A 15,813-nucleotide genomic window follows, 5' to 3' on the forward strand; every position below is an offset into this window, starting at 1 on the left:
GAAATGGTAGTTCACTAGATTTTGGAACGGAGCGTGTTAACTATATACTTTTAAAGCTGACCTGATCAGTGTTGGAGGAATCCAAAAGGCTTGACCCGTAAAGAATGGCATCTGCATCGGCTGCTTTGTAGTTTGGGTGGTAACGGCTCTTTATCATTAGGAAGAATGTGACCATCTAGACCTTAAGTGGCTAAAACAGATGTCTAAAACCTCCTCGATTGAATGCTGTCGGCTCAGCTGGAGGCGGTGTTTTTACATGTTTGGCTGGAATGACCCAGTCGAACAGCATTTGTGTGTTTTTTAGCAGTCATGCGTTGTGAAATGGAAAAAGCAGTGGAGAGTGTCTTTTTGTGGCTTGATAAAACTCAAAACAACTGCGTAAAAGAGCCTAATTCTTCTCCATGTGCCCAAGCTTTTATATTTGTATCCTCAGAGATAATGGGTGTCGGAAAAAGGATTCAGAGCTAAACATTAATGCCAAATTGTGCGTTTTTTTAAATATATATATGGCTACGGTTCCACGTTTCCATTTCATTTTCTTCAAAGAGATTTTTCAAGAGTTCTAAGCATTGCCAATTAAACAGTGTACATCTATACATTTTTATTTTATTATATATTGCGATACATAAATACAAATATTGAGATTACAAACACTGAATTTTCTTAATGTTGAATTTTATTGATGTGAGGAATTAAACATTTAGTTGTTTTTTACCTAACAATCTTTCACGAAAAAATAGATTTTTCTATGGAGAAACTGAATGAGATGTTTGCTTCTTATGCCACTCTTAGAAGAAAAGGTTCTATATAGAACCTTTAAAGGTTCTATCAGCGCTACGTATTTGGAACCCCTAAAAGGTTCTATACAGAACCCTTTTTTTAGGGTTCTTTGTAACCAGGAAAAATGTTCTATATGGAACCTTTTGGGTTCATTCAGTAGCAATTGTTTTGTCCTTTCCGGAATTAAATATTTCATATTATTGACAAACATCAAGACCCTAAAATGTATTTATGAATGCATGTGAATGATCTTAAAGTGGCTAGAAAATGTATATATTCATATCATTTTATGTAGTTAATCAATATCACACGAAGAGTCCCATCTCCTCCAAAAATCAGCATGATTAAAATGTGATATTAACAGTTTAATAAACAATAATTTAATTACAACTACAAAATATTGCAGAATAATGTAATATATGAATGAATAATAGCCCATAAAAAAACCTTTGTGCCAAAAGGGTTCTTTCTTGTCATTCTTTGGAGTTGAGTAAAGAACCCTATGCTTCATGTATAGAATAAGAGTATACTGTTGTGCTCCATTGCGGCAGGCATGTACAGTATATAAAGCAATGTCTTATTTGGAGTGTGACAATGTGGTGCATTTCAACATTTGAGAGGCTTGAGTTCTCCTCCAGTTTGAAGTCCATTGAGTGATCAAAGAGAAGAACAGCAGCTGCCGTTTCAGCTCACGGCTGGGTTACCAGCAGATAATACAACATGGTTTGTGGCTTTCGGTTGACCAAAGCCACACCGACAGCTCTGTGTTCTTCTCCTATAATTTGAAATGTAACTTTTTTCCAGCTGTAAGGAAATGTGCTGATGTGTCTTTTTGAACGGATCTCCATTGATATTGTTTTTTAGGAACTGGTTATCATGGGTGCACCTGGTTCTTACTACTGGACCGGAACAGTCAAAGTGTTTAACATGACATCCAATACTCACTACAACCTTAATCAAGACGACCTGAACCCTCATAGATACAGCTACCTTGGTAATTCCTGCTTATTTGGATGTTAATAACTACTTCAACGTTGCATGCTGCAGTCAGTCTTCACAGATTTGTGTTTTTTAGGGTATGCTGTGACTGCTGGTCACTTTTCCTCTCCAAATACCATAGATGTGGCAGCTGGTGCACCTCAAGACAGTGGTGGTGGAAAAGTGGGTGGTTTCTCGCAGTGTTCAGAAATTGCATCATTGCTTCCAGGTTCTGTTTACATTACACCAACGTTGACATTATAAAACCACACTGTCATCCATGTTTTAGGTTTACGTCTTCAGAATTGAGGGAGCATCTCTTGTGAAGATCTTTCAGGCCTCAGGGAAAATGGTGGGTATAATGTTCAGGTCCAAATGTAAGATGTTTATTTAATCACTCATAGAATAGTTCCACATTAAATACATGTTTTGAAGAATCTGTACAAATGCATGTGTTGATCAGGGGCTGTGGAGATCCTTAAACAACAACAACAAAAAAAGCATCATTAAAAGAATTATAAAAATCCCATTAACCCTTTAAATCCCTAGTGTATCTCATTTGATGCCTCTAAATTGTCAATATGATCAAAGTTTTGGTTTAAATCAAATCTTATTCATGCCCTCTGATTGATACTTTTAGTATCTAACTGATTGTTATAAAGTAAACATAACTTTTATATTGTTAGTAATATTTCAAGATGGACACTTATTGGACTGAAGCAACTTAGGTTTACTTAATTATCCTTACATTATTATTTATTTTTTTAGAAAAATCATGTTAAAATATGAATATTATAAGACACATTTGCCATCACTGTATTGCATTCTGTGTTTCCCCCCCACAATAAAACCTACAGAGATTTGATCATAACTAAGCTGAGACATTATTGGGAGATACAGAGTGGCCACTGATATTTATATGCAATTTATATAAGTAGTTGCTATACTGTTATAAAGATCTCATTCACTCTAAAAAATGCTGGGTTGTTTTAACCCATTTTTGGGTCAAATATGGACAAACTCAAACATTGGGTTCAAAATGTCATTTAAAAATGTCACCCAATTGCTGGGTTTGTCCGTATTTGTTAAATCAACCCAGCATTTTTTTACTTTACAAGCTATCATAATGATTTTTTTTTTGGCCATATATTTAACTGCATCAAATTGCACAGTTTTGCTCAGTTTGAGCCTGCAAATGAAATTGAGTAGTTTTTTCCTCCTTGAGTATGAGATTTGAAGTTGTTAGTTGAAAAACAGCTCTCAGATCTCATGTATATTCATGTACAGTATGTTCAAATATAGGTCAGTGTAGCTTGTCTTTCCTCCAAAAGGGAACAGTATGAGGTAATGCATCTTATGGAGGTGTATGTGCCCTGTGCATGGCGTTGTAACCTGACCCGTTTGCTCTTGGCTCGGCTTGGTTTCAGATGGGCTCTTACTTTGGCTCCTCATTGTGTGCAGTTGACCTAAACGCGGACGGACTGTCGGACTTGCTCGTGGGAGCACCCATGCACAGCAAAATCCGGGATGAAGGACAAGTTTCTGTTTACCTCAGCAGTGGTAATGTGAGTTCACCATGCTTTACATACAGTATGTGTTACTTATTAATGATAAGAATATTTGTCATAAACTACACTTAAATGCCTTTAAAGTTGGTAAACTAATGCCTTAAAGCTGCATTGTGACCAGGTTTTAATTTGAAGGTAAATATCTTCATGCAACTTTACAAGTGTTTTGAACATTAGCAACGTTTTTTGTTCCTGTTTGTTCAGGGAGTAATGGAGGAGGTTGCGATATTGAACGGTGACAATGCATACAACGCTCATTTTGGAGAGTGCATCACGTCTCTTGGGGACATTGATGACGATGGCTACCAAGGTCAGTGTCCAAAGTCAGCTTGAGCTCAAAATGATCACACATCAGAGCAGTGCATGAGCAAATAATAGTGAAGTCCTTCAACATAAAGGAATATTCTGAAAGTTTGGAGTCTGTTTTTTGAAACAAATTAATACTCTTATTCAGCAAGGATGCATTAAATGGATAAAAATTGACAGTAAGGACATTTATAATGCTACAAAAATGTCTATTTCAAATAAATATTGCTAATTTGAGCTTTAAAAAAATCAAAGAATCCTAAAAAAAAGTGTTTCATAGTTTTTTTTAACATTGATAACAATAAAAAAAATATTTCCTTGAAAATAAATATAGCCTTGGTGAACAGAAGAGACTTTTTTTTAAAACATTACAAAAAATACATAAATAAATAAATGTTTAAATGCAACAAAATGCGATGCAATGCAATAAAATGCAATGCAATAGAATAAAATAAAAATCCCAAAACACTGAAGCAAATTTGCTGTATTTTTGATCAAATAAATGCAGCCTTGGTGAACAGAAGAGACTTTTTTTTAAAAAACATTAAAAAAATACATAAATAAATAAATGTTTAAATGCAACAAAATGCGATGCAATGCAATAAAATGCAATGCAATAGAATACAATAAAAATCCCAAAACACTGAAGCAAATTTGCTGCATTTTTGATCAAATAAATGCAGCCTTGGTGAACAGAAGAGACTTTTTTTTAAAAACATTAAAAAAATACTTAAATAAATAAATGTTTAAATGCAACAAAATGTGATGCAATGCAATAAAATGCAATGCAATAGAATACAATAAAAATCCCAAAACACTGAAGCAAATTTGCTGTATTTTTGATCAAATAAATGCAGCCTTGGTGAACAGAAGAGACTTCTTTTTAAAACATTAAAAAAATACATAAATAAATAAATGTTTAAATGCAACAAAATGTGATGCAATGCAATAAAATGCAATGCAATAGAATACAATAAAAATCCCAAAACACTGAAGCAAATTTGCTGTATTTTTGATCAAATAAATGCAGCCTTGGTGAACAGAAGAGACTTCTTTTTAAAACATTAAAAAAATACATAAATAAATAAATGTTTAAATGCAACAAAATGTGATGCAATGCAATAAAATGCAATGCAATAGAATAAAATAAAAATCCCAAAACTGAAGCAAATTTGCTGTATTTTTGATCAAATAAATGCAGCCTTGGTGAACAGAAGAGACTTTTTTTTAAAAAACATTAAAAAAATACATAAATAAATGAATGTTTAAATGCAACAAAATGCGATGCAATGCAATAAAATGCAATGCAATAGAATACAATAAAAATCCCAAAACACTGAAGCAAATTTGCTGTATTTTTGATCAAATAAATGCAGCCTTGGTGAACAGAAGAGACTTCTTTTTAAAACATTAAAAAAATACATAAATAAATAAATGTTTAAATGCAACAAAATGTGATGCAATGCAATAAAATGCAATGCAATAGAATAAAATAAAAATCCCAAAACTGAAGCAAATTTGCTGTATTTTTGATCAAATAAATGCAGCCTTGGTGAACAGAAGAGACTTCTTTTTAAAACATTAAAAAAATACATAAATAAATAAATGTTTAAATGCAACAAAATGTGATGCAATGCAATAAAATGCAATGCAATAGAATACAATAAAAATCCCAAAACACTGAAGCAAATTTGCTGTATTTTTGATCAAATAAATGCAGCCTTGGTGAACAGAAGAGACTTCTTTTTAAAACATTAAAAAAATACATAAATAAATAAATGTTTAAATGCAACAAAATGTGATGCAATGCAATAAAATGCAATGCAATAGAATACAATAAAAATCCCAAAACACTGAAGCAAATTTGCTGTATTTTTGATCAAATAAATGCAGCCTTGGTGAACAGAAGAGACTTCTTTTTAAAACATTAAAAAAATACATAAATAAATAAATGTTTAAATGCAACAAAATGTGATGCAATGCAATAAAATGCAATGCAATAGAATAAAATAAAAATCCCAAAACTGAAGCAAATTTGCTGTATTTTTGATCAAATAAATGCAGCCTTGGTGAACAGAAGAGACTTCTTTTAAAAACATAAATAAAATAAAAAAACTTTTGAACTTTTATGTTTTAAATATGCAGTTATCACACAAGGAATTGTGAGTGTGTTACTGTACACATATGTTTAGCCTGGTATATTCCTTTAAATTTAAATGCAAAACTCATATTTCCATTGTACTGGAGACAGACAGACATTGTTTGTCAAGTAACTGGAAAAGATATGTTGATGTGAAGCAGATTCAAACCTCAGGTATCTCCTCTGTGACTAGTGTTCTCACTCTTGATTTTCCTGGCACCCCACAATGCAGTCGGAGGCTTTTCTTGGCGTCTGGTTTCGCTCTTACCTGATGCATTGCTTGATTGTAGCTCGATTTTCTACATGCCGCCTTTTTAGTTTTGTAGTTTTAGTTTGTACTTTCCTCATAAGTGTTACTGAAAGTGCTTCGGGAGACTGACCATCACATAATAAAAGACCAAACACAAATGCATTCATGTGGAAACATGATGCTAAGACATTAGAGCTGTGAATGTCCTGAGGAATATCTGAGAATTGGAGACAGATGTGTCAGATTAAACAGGAAGTGAATCTTTCCGTTGTGGGACAGCGAGGCGGTTGGCAGCACTTTAAAACAAGAGTCTGATTTAAACAATCAAGCATCTTAGTAAAACTGTACGTGTGTATCGAGAAGCATCTGTGATGAACTATTTGAGGGGTCAGTGTTGTAGTAAATTGTCTTTTAGGAGGCTGTAACCATAAAGAGATTACATGAGGTTAACCTGTTCCCATTTGACCTGCCTCTTATTGGGTATAAATTTACATCAGCATGTGAAAAACTATTGCAAATAAATCCTAAAGGATCCACAAAAACTGATAATAAGAATAAACAGGAATGTTTCCTGAGCATCAGATCATCATATTAGAGTGATTTCTGAAGGATCATGTGACACTGAAGACTGGAGTAATGATGCTGAAAATTCAGCTTTGATTATATATTTTAAAATTAAATTAAATTTGAATAATATTTCACAATTAAATAAAATAAATGCAGCCTTAGTGAGTATAAGAGACATCTTACAAAAACATTAAATAATCTTAGCAACCCCAAACCATGAACGCTAATTAATTAAAGCATTTGCATGTAAATAAGTCAGTAAATTGTTTCAGTCTCAAGTGGCAAAAATATCTCAGCCTATAAATATAAATATTGGTGCTTCAGATTTAGTGTTTGCAGGAATTTCTATAATTATTTTTATTGTTTGAGAATACCAAACAGATCCGGAATCACTCATCAGATGAACTATATGCAAACAGATGCCATGAAAACGGTCAACATTAAAGCATAAATGTTAAAGTTTTCAAAGCTCGGCACATTTCAAAAGTGTGTCAGTGAAATGTGTACGGCTGCTGTTCATGCACAAGGGTTTTTTATGACACAGTTTCAACCCCCCTGAAGTTTCACTGACCTTTACAGACTCTCAAAAACACGTAAGTGTCCATTAAGTGACTTGGCAGAGCGTCTTTCTAACAGAGATGAGCTTAAAGCTAACAGTCATTTATTGGGGTCCTGACACACACAAATCCACTTCTAGCGTTTCTATTCCAGTCGCAGGTCTCTGGCTGTCTCCCTGAAGCCGGCTGCAAACTATGCAGTTTTTTCTAACATTTACGATTGTTGCTCGCCAGACTGTCCGTAATGACCCCTGGAAGATCTTGAGTAAAAGCCAAGGCAGCCTCTATGACTCTATATTAAGTTTATCTCTAAGACTTTGGTCAGGATTTGCCGGGTGTTTCACATCATCAATTCATGTGCCATGTTCTTCCATCCATTAAAGGATTAGTTCACTTTAAAAAAAAAAAAAAAACTATTGTTGATATTTTACTCACCCCCATGTCATCCAAGATGTCCATGTCTTTCTTTCTTTCTTCAGTCGAAAAGAAATTAAGGTTTTTGATGAAAACATTCCAGGATTTTTCTCCATATAATGGACTTCAATGGGGTCCAAACGGTTCAAGGTTCAAATGAGAGTGAGTGTCTTATCTAGCGAAACCATTGGTGATTTAAAAACTAAATAAAAAAGTTTTAAGTTTTATAAGCACAAATGCTCGCCTTGCTCTGTTCTGTGACTCTCCTGTTCGAACTCGTTCATCAAAACGAACAAATCTTTTTTCGAGTCATTTGGTTGATTCAACGAACGAAATGAACGAAAGACTCGAAAAAAGATTAGTTCATTTTGATGAACGAGTTCGAACAGGAGAGTCACAGAACAGAGCAAGGCGAGGATATGAACTTATAAACCTTAAAATTGTTATTTAGTTTTAAATGAGCTATCGTTTCGCTAGATAAGACCCTTATTCATCGTCTGGTGTCGTTTAAAGCCCTTTGAAGCTGCACTGAAACTCTCATTTGGACCTTGAACCGTTTGGACCCCATTGAAATCCATTAAAAGACATGGACATCTTGGATGACATGGGGGTGAGTAAATTATCAGCAAAAGTTTTTTTTAAAGTGAACTACTCCTTTAATGAGACGAAAGAACTGTTTTAAAATTTAGATGACAAAATCGTGGTAAGTGTGCGTCCGGCTTTACTCTCTGTTTCGGCTTTAAAATGGTTCTCATTGACTTGTTTGCTGGTCTTTTGTGCTGTAGATGTTGCGATTGGAGCTCCTGAAGAGGACGACTATGGAGGAGCCGTTTACATCTACCATGGTGATGCCACAGGAATAGTTAACAAGTACTCAATGGTAATCAACCATTATTTTGCTCAACTGTTTTATTACTTTACTATTAAAAGTAGCATCAATATTTTTTTTGTCAGCTTTCAACAGACATAAACCATAAACCAATACATAATAACCTGTCAGTGTCTTTGTCATTAACAACTTGACATTACTAAGACAACACAACCTGTCATAAACATGATATAGCAGATTAATGATCAAACTTAAGAAAGCACCTAGCTTTATTGGTTAACATTACATTAAGCTGTCAGGTGGTTGGTTTTGACATGGGCTGTCATGAAGCCATTATAACTTTTTAATGACAAATCCGATTAGTACCACTGTAGTTGGGGTCACGAAAAATATTCATGACACAGTTATAATGCCTCATGACAGCCAATGTCAAAGCCAACCACAGTTTAACTTAATTTATGTCAAGCTGTCATATTTGCATTCAAAATGTCATTATTGAGCGAAAGACACTTAATGACAGTTGTCATAAACTTTACTTCATGTTCAAGACATATGTCATGTCATGGTTATGAAGGTGTCATGCCAGTCTTATGCACACCCCTTCAAGTAAAGTGTTACCGTTTATTTATGATGCTATTGAGTTTGATTGGTGACTGTTTTAAAATGAATTTGATGGGTTGATTTAGTTGGCAATGGGTCACTTGTTTTATTGAGAAACCTTAGCTCATGCAGTTTAACAGTTTGATTGATGGGTAAGCAGAAGGGTCAGATTACATCTATTGGCTGATTTTGTGGGAAACTGCCTTAAATGGAGCTGAGAGTGCAAGTGGTAGCTGAAAGAATAATCAAATTAGCTCAAATATTTAATTTGGGAAAGGAAATGTGTAGAACTGCGTGGCACTTTGAAATCTCTAGATGTGCTCGTGTTAATTCAGATGTTGTGAAACGTCTCTGATTGGTTGATGTGATTTTCTCTCTCACCTTGATCGTATGCAGAGATTGTCTGGGCGAAGCATCAACCCCACCCTCCAAATGTTCGGCCAGTCAATTTCCGGCAATGTGGACATGGATGGAAACGGATATCCAGGTTTGGCTTTACTTTAGAAACTTGGCTAGTTCTGCTCCAATGAACATTGAGAATGTTCCGAATTAACCAGATCAAAACCAACCGCATTCAGTGAGAAACCTTGACTGGTGCCAGACCACTTACATTGGCCTTTTGCGATCTCTGCGTAAAGATGGGAAACATGTAACAACCTTCAGTTCGTTTATTCCATTCTGGAAACCTCCAAGTATTAAACTTCACTGTGTAACTCATGACACGGATGATTCGTCAAATCATGTGATTTTTCCAAAGCGAAATGGCCTAAAGATGCGACTCGTCTTTTTTTTTTTTTTTTTTTTTTTTGCATCCACAGAAGAATCTGGTCCAAGACTGGATTAATTATATGATGGAGAATGTTCCATGCTTGGCTAATCCGAGGAATGTAGATTAAGTGGTGTTTGCTTAATTTTCTCAGCCGCGTTTTGACACGTCGTGTCTGCTCATGCCGAGTTCGTAGTGCTGTGGCCAGCAAGCATTTTGTTTACAGCATTCCACAGCGGACACTGATTAAACAGAGACGAAAGAGAATATCAACAAGTCATTTAAACAATTCTAAAAATTAAGTGTTAAAAAAAACACTAATTTTATAAACTGGAGAGCAGTTAGCATGTATAATAATTGTGCTGTTTTGCATTAGAGTTTACTAATTAGTGGTGGTATTTATTCATATTTTGCTTTATATATATATATTCCAGTTTTAATGTCAATATTAGCTTAAGTTTTAAGAATTTTATCGTGTGCTTTTTTCATTTTTATCAGGTTTTTCTATTTCTATATTACTTTTATATTTTTGTTTTAGTACTTCAGTTAGTATGGCAACTTTTCTATTTTTTAAGTTTTTCATTTAGTATTTATATTTCATTTCATCTCAGCAATTGCGATTTTGAATAGTTTAAAGCTCTGAATATTATCTTATGATAACATCTTATCATTCCTGACCTTCCAGATAAATGTTTTTGTTTGCTTGTTTTCATCCATATCAGATGTGACGATAGGGGCGTTCATGGCTGACAGTGTGGTTTTGTTAAGGTGAGTTGTGCACTTCTGATCCAACAAAAGCTTAATTGCATCAATTCCTAGTTAGTGTTCTCTTGTAATCATGATCATCCCATCCATTCTGGTGTAGCTTTGACCTTTCTTTGCTGTTGCATGTGACAGATCCAGGCCGGTGATCTCTGTGGACGTCTCCATCTTTTTGCCTGCCTCAATAAACATCACAGTACCGCAGTGTCATGAGGGCCCACAGCATCTCAACTGCTTCAATGTCACCATCTGCATGAGCTTTCGAGGAAAACATGTACCTGGCCACATAGGTGACTCACTATAGATTCGGTTTTGGGAGGGATTTTGGTTCAGTGTGTTATGGGATTTTTATTTTATTCTATTGCATTGCATTGCATTTTATTGCATTGCATCGCATTTTATTGCATTGCATTTTATTGCATTGCATCACATTTTATTGCATTACATTTTATTACATTGCATCGCATTTTATTGTATTGCATTGTATTTTATTGCATTGCATCGCATTTTATTCTATTGCATTGCATTTTACTGCATTACATTTTATTGCATTGCATCGCATTTTATTGTATTGCATTGCATTTTATTGCATTGCATCACATTTTATTGTATTCCATTACATTTTATTGCATTGCATCGCATTTTATTGTATTGCATTGCATTTTATTGCATTGCATCGCATTTTATTGCATTGCATCGCATTTTATTGTATTGCATTGCATTTTATTGCATTGCAATGCATTTTAAATCATTTTAATTTATTGCATTGCATTTTAATTAATTACATTTTATTTTATAGCATTTTTTATTATTTTATATTTATTTTATTATTTAGTATTTTATTTTATTTTACTCACTTAACCCATTACTGCATACTCTCGTTAAACAGTAATTCACTATGAATCACTTTTGGCTCCCGCATAATGTTACCGATATCACCAAATACAGTTTTAAAATTGCTCTGAAAAAAATGCTTCCCCTCCCCATTAAATCTAGTTGTTTTGTTTCTAATATTTAGTTTTTGTTGCTTGACTCAATGACTGCATGAGAATGACCTCTTGCTAAACCGCTGGGTGTGGCCACTGCTGGCTGAGTGGGTGTGGCCTTATGGGAGATGGAGTATATAAAGGGAGTGTTACATAATGGGACATTTCAGGGAAGTACAGAGCACTAGTGTTAGCTCCACATGGCACTCGCATTGGGAAGTCACCTTGTGTCTGGGGAACGCCCTGTTTCTGAGCTCATAGTGCGCTCACAGCTGGATGTGTTCAAAGAACAATCCACTGCATTGGTCCAGGAGCCCCTTCCTGCTCATAGACGTTCATTAGAGTAACACCCTGTGAGACTAGCAGAGAAATAATAGCTCTTACTCACCGTCAGGATTGGAACAAGGGTCCTGCAATTAAACATTTGACCTCATCACAAAAACTGTCAAGAAATCCATCAAGTTCCTACAGTCACACTCATGGCAGTGGAAAGAAAGCAGCTATTTCTGGGGTCCTGTCCAAGAGTTCTGTGTTTTTGATCAATTTCTGGGTTTTGGAAAAGCCTGTAGGTGTAGATGGATGAATCTCACCAAGAGATGTCTGGATCATATTTCATCCTAAAACAAAAATTATTTTTCATAAAGAACCTGAAACTTTCTTTAAGAGCAAGCCCAAACATTTCCTCTTTAATGCAAAACATCTCATTATTGTAGTGTGAAATTTGTTTAAATCTTATTTCAATTGTATAGTATAATTTTAAGTACACAATATAACAGTTTTGGGCTGAATGTACTTATTTGTCATTAAATATTTATTTATTTATTCATATTTAATTGAATAAAAATTTTTATTGATTCATCAGTACAGTTTGAACCATATTTATTCTTCATGTTCTTGCTGTTTTCATTTAACTCTTGGACGTGGCCCAAGAAATGATCTTGTAGCGTTTCATTTCCACAACTTTGACAGTGGGAACTTGACGTCTTACTTGACTTTGTTTTTAGATCTAGAATGGGCCTGGAATGCTTCTGATAGTGAGTGTTTAAACACAGAGCATGTTTGAGAGATGTTTACACATTGTGGTCTTACAGAAATACGGGTGTCTATTTTTCTCCTCAGAGTTGCTGTACAATCTAACAGCAGATGCAGATAAGAGACACAAAGCTCTGCCGGCCCGGGTGTATTTTGGAAACGGTGTTGAGCAGACCGGTGCTGTAAGTCAGCGTTTCAGCTTGGAAATCAACCGACAGCAGTGCCATCAGTACACGTCCTTTGTAAGGGTGAGTTTACTCAAAGATATCCCAGCGTACCTCATGTCCCACAGGTTCACACTCCAGGGATTTGTCCTATAGTCTATATGAAATCAAAATTTACCCATTTTACTTCCTTAACTCAGCGACTAGTGGTCCGTGAGGGTACTGCAGGTGGTCCGTGAAAAGGCAAAATAAAATATAAAATATTTTACCAAAAAATTCCTATTAAAAGAAAAAAGTAAAAAGAATATGTAGGCCTATATTTATATAAAATATCAATTAAATTGTCAAGCTATTGTGCGATTACTAAAATAGGCTAGTGGCGCTCGGCCGTGACGTTCAATCTCCGTGTCGTCAGAACCACAACACCGGATCGGTGGATAGCAACAGGTTAGGTGAGCATTTAGTCTGAGACAGACGATAGAAAGAGGAAGGGAAAGATGTGGAGGGTGACAAAGGAGGATATTACGTTCATATCGGGCTGGCAAATAGACTCCAATGGTTTTTCCTTTTGACAACTTTATTTTAACCTGGAATAACGTTAGGCCTACTGTGTTTTCATTAAATGTGTAACGTAATAGGGCAGAGGCAAATATGTTCTCATTATCAAATCACATGCATAGCCTTTAGGCAGTTTAGGCCTATATAAAACGAAATGTTTATAAATGGAATGAATAAAGCCTGTTTATTATTTTAATTTCCAGTTAATGTTAGTTTCTTGATCTTGTGTTTCTGAAATGTTTTGCGGATGTGCTGTTAAGTGGACAAACTCAAGCCTACTTTTTGAGGACTTGTGGAACTCTGAATGTTAATAATCCCCTAAAATCGCCAAAGGTTTTGAAAAGCTGACTATATCCAAGTGTTCTTATTACTGTATAGATTTCAGACTCCATTGCTATGGAAATAAGCCTGTTGTTCAAATGAACCTGATTATAATGTGTAAAATATAATATGATTTTTAATATCATAATATGTGTATTATGGGGTGGTCCGTGAAAATTCTTGATAACAAATAGTGGTCCACACACACAAAAAGTTTGCCTTAACTGACATTCCTGGTCTTGTGCATTCATCCATGTTATCCCAACAAATAAAATTACAAATATCACCTTACAAAAGCTAATACTGAATAATATCAATTATGATATGTAACACTCACTCATGAAGTCCCAGCCTACTTTCTTTCTCATAAAATGCGCCGTTTCATCTGGAAATTACGAGAGTAAAAAAGGTTGTGAATTCCATCTCATTTTGTCTACATGTGTCTTGTTGCCATGGCTTTTGGCTTGCTTAGTTGGGGACATTTTATAATTAACTATATTATTGATCTGCCTTACTTAAGGTGGACGGTGACGCAATTGTCTTCTAGAAACAAACAAGCTTTGATACAATCTGTATTGTAAAAAGCGCTATATACTGTAGATAACGGTGACTTGTAGTCCGGATGCTGGTCCATGTGATGTTGTTTGCACTTGTCCTCGACTGACCCTGCAGTGTCTTTTCTCTCCCATGACCTGTGCTGTAAACAGCCCTGTGCTGGAGGTCAAGCCATGTTGTCCTGAACTTTATTTCACTCTATCAACATGCACCAAATATGTCCATATGCAGTTTTCTGTAACTGTTTCGAAATAGTAGCTTTTGTTGGTTTTTATTTGTCACTGGTTGGCGAGTAATTCAAGCTAACGGTGTGATTTCTCACCTGCGCATTAAATAAATAGTTATTTTGACTGTCAAGCTCGTAAAAACTCAAATGTCCACACAAGGAACTTTACTTGTGTGCTGTATCTGAAACTAGATGATAGAGTTGTGTTGCCATTTACTGCAATCTTGCCTTCAAAGGACTATCCATGCCTTTGGTGCCCGGCTCTGATTAAATCATGTAGGAGCTTGTGTGGTTTGAGTCAAAGGAGAGATTCAATAAGTGACCTATAATAAAGTCTGACTCTCAAAATGAGATGCCCACCATCAGGTGACAAACAACTACCTTTGAAATGGAGCGTACCAAATGAGAGACCTTGTTGGAGAGACAGTGGTCATTGAGAGCACACAGTTAGCCTCTTGTTGTCTGTCTGCTGGTAACAGGCTGCTACACTCTTAGAAGAAAAGGTTCTATATAGAACCTTAAAAGGTTCTATCAGCGCTACGTATTTGGAACCCTGGCTCTGCTTCCACTCTTAAAAAAAGGGTTCCACTGGGTTCTATATAGAACCCTGGGGTTCCATACTTGGCCAATAGAACCTTTTTCCAAAAAAAATGGTTCTATTTAGAACCATTTTGGAGTTCCATATATGAAACGGGGGATGGAACCATTTCTGGTTCTAAATAGAACCATTTCTTCTAAGAGTGTATCACAGCGTCAGTATCCTCAGGGCGTCCCGGCTGTGACGAGAAGGCCCACACAGAGCCTGTAAACTTCACTGGCTCTGCTTTATGAGTCACTTCTCCATAGGGGATCTTCTTACAGGAAGGGTTTGCCCCACACCATGCTCCTGTTTTTGCTTTACACGAAACAGCGCATGATACAAATATGCCTTAACCAACAACATTAAGCCTGTGACAATAGAGTTTGCTGACCTAGTCTTAAGTACATTCACACATGGTTTTCCTTTTGCAGCTGTACGACTGGTAAGGGTCATTCTACAAAATGTGGCTTTTGTGTTCTTTCATAATGACTTTTAACAAGATATTTTGTTAGTTTTGTGAGACCCTTTTAAAGGCATAGTTCACCTAAAAATGTAAATTATGCCATGATTAACTCAAACCTCAAGCCAAGGTGGATATGACTTACTTCTTTCAGTTTCAGCCAAACATAATCAGAGCATTATTAAAAATATCCTGCAGTAGCTATTCCAAGCATTACGATGGAAGTGAATCGTAAAAAAAATAAAATTAAGCCCAAAAAAGCGTCTCCATCCATTCATCATAAAAGTAAAAACAAGGTACCATTCACTCCCGTTACTCCGACTTTGGAAAAAAATTTTGCCGATAATTCACTCACCCCCATGTCATCCAAGATGTCCACGTCTTTCTTTCTTCATCAGTCGAAAAGAAATTAAG

At 35.4% G+C, this 15,813-nt stretch overlaps 1 protein-coding gene across 1 annotated transcript in view; it reads left to right on the forward strand.

Annotated features, from left to right (window-relative positions):
* The window catches only part of itga9 (integrin, alpha 9), a 98,966-nt gene that overhangs the window by 22,326 nt on the left and 60,827 nt on the right, over positions 1-15,813 (forward strand). Inside the window, exons 6-15 of the mRNA XM_089116751.1 lie at positions 1,645-1,774; positions 1,856-1,941; positions 2,048-2,110; positions 3,186-3,323; positions 3,531-3,636; positions 8,346-8,440; positions 9,386-9,476; positions 10,478-10,523; positions 10,653-10,807; positions 12,623-12,783. Coding sequence (XP_088972877.1) covers positions 1,645-1,774; positions 1,856-1,941; positions 2,048-2,110; positions 3,186-3,323; positions 3,531-3,636; positions 8,346-8,440; positions 9,386-9,476; positions 10,478-10,523; positions 10,653-10,807; positions 12,623-12,783 — 1,071 coding nt within the window. The remainder of the gene's footprint in view (positions 1-1,644; positions 1,775-1,855; positions 1,942-2,047; positions 2,111-3,185; positions 3,324-3,530; positions 3,637-8,345; positions 8,441-9,385; positions 9,477-10,477; positions 10,524-10,652; positions 10,808-12,622; positions 12,784-15,813) is intronic.

Source organism: Pimephales promelas, chromosome 11 (assembly GCF_988280905.1).
Source record: "Pimephales promelas chromosome 11, fPimPro1.hap1.1, whole genome shotgun sequence".
NCBI classification, from domain to species: domain Eukaryota; kingdom Metazoa; phylum Chordata; class Actinopteri; order Cypriniformes; family Leuciscidae; genus Pimephales; species Pimephales promelas.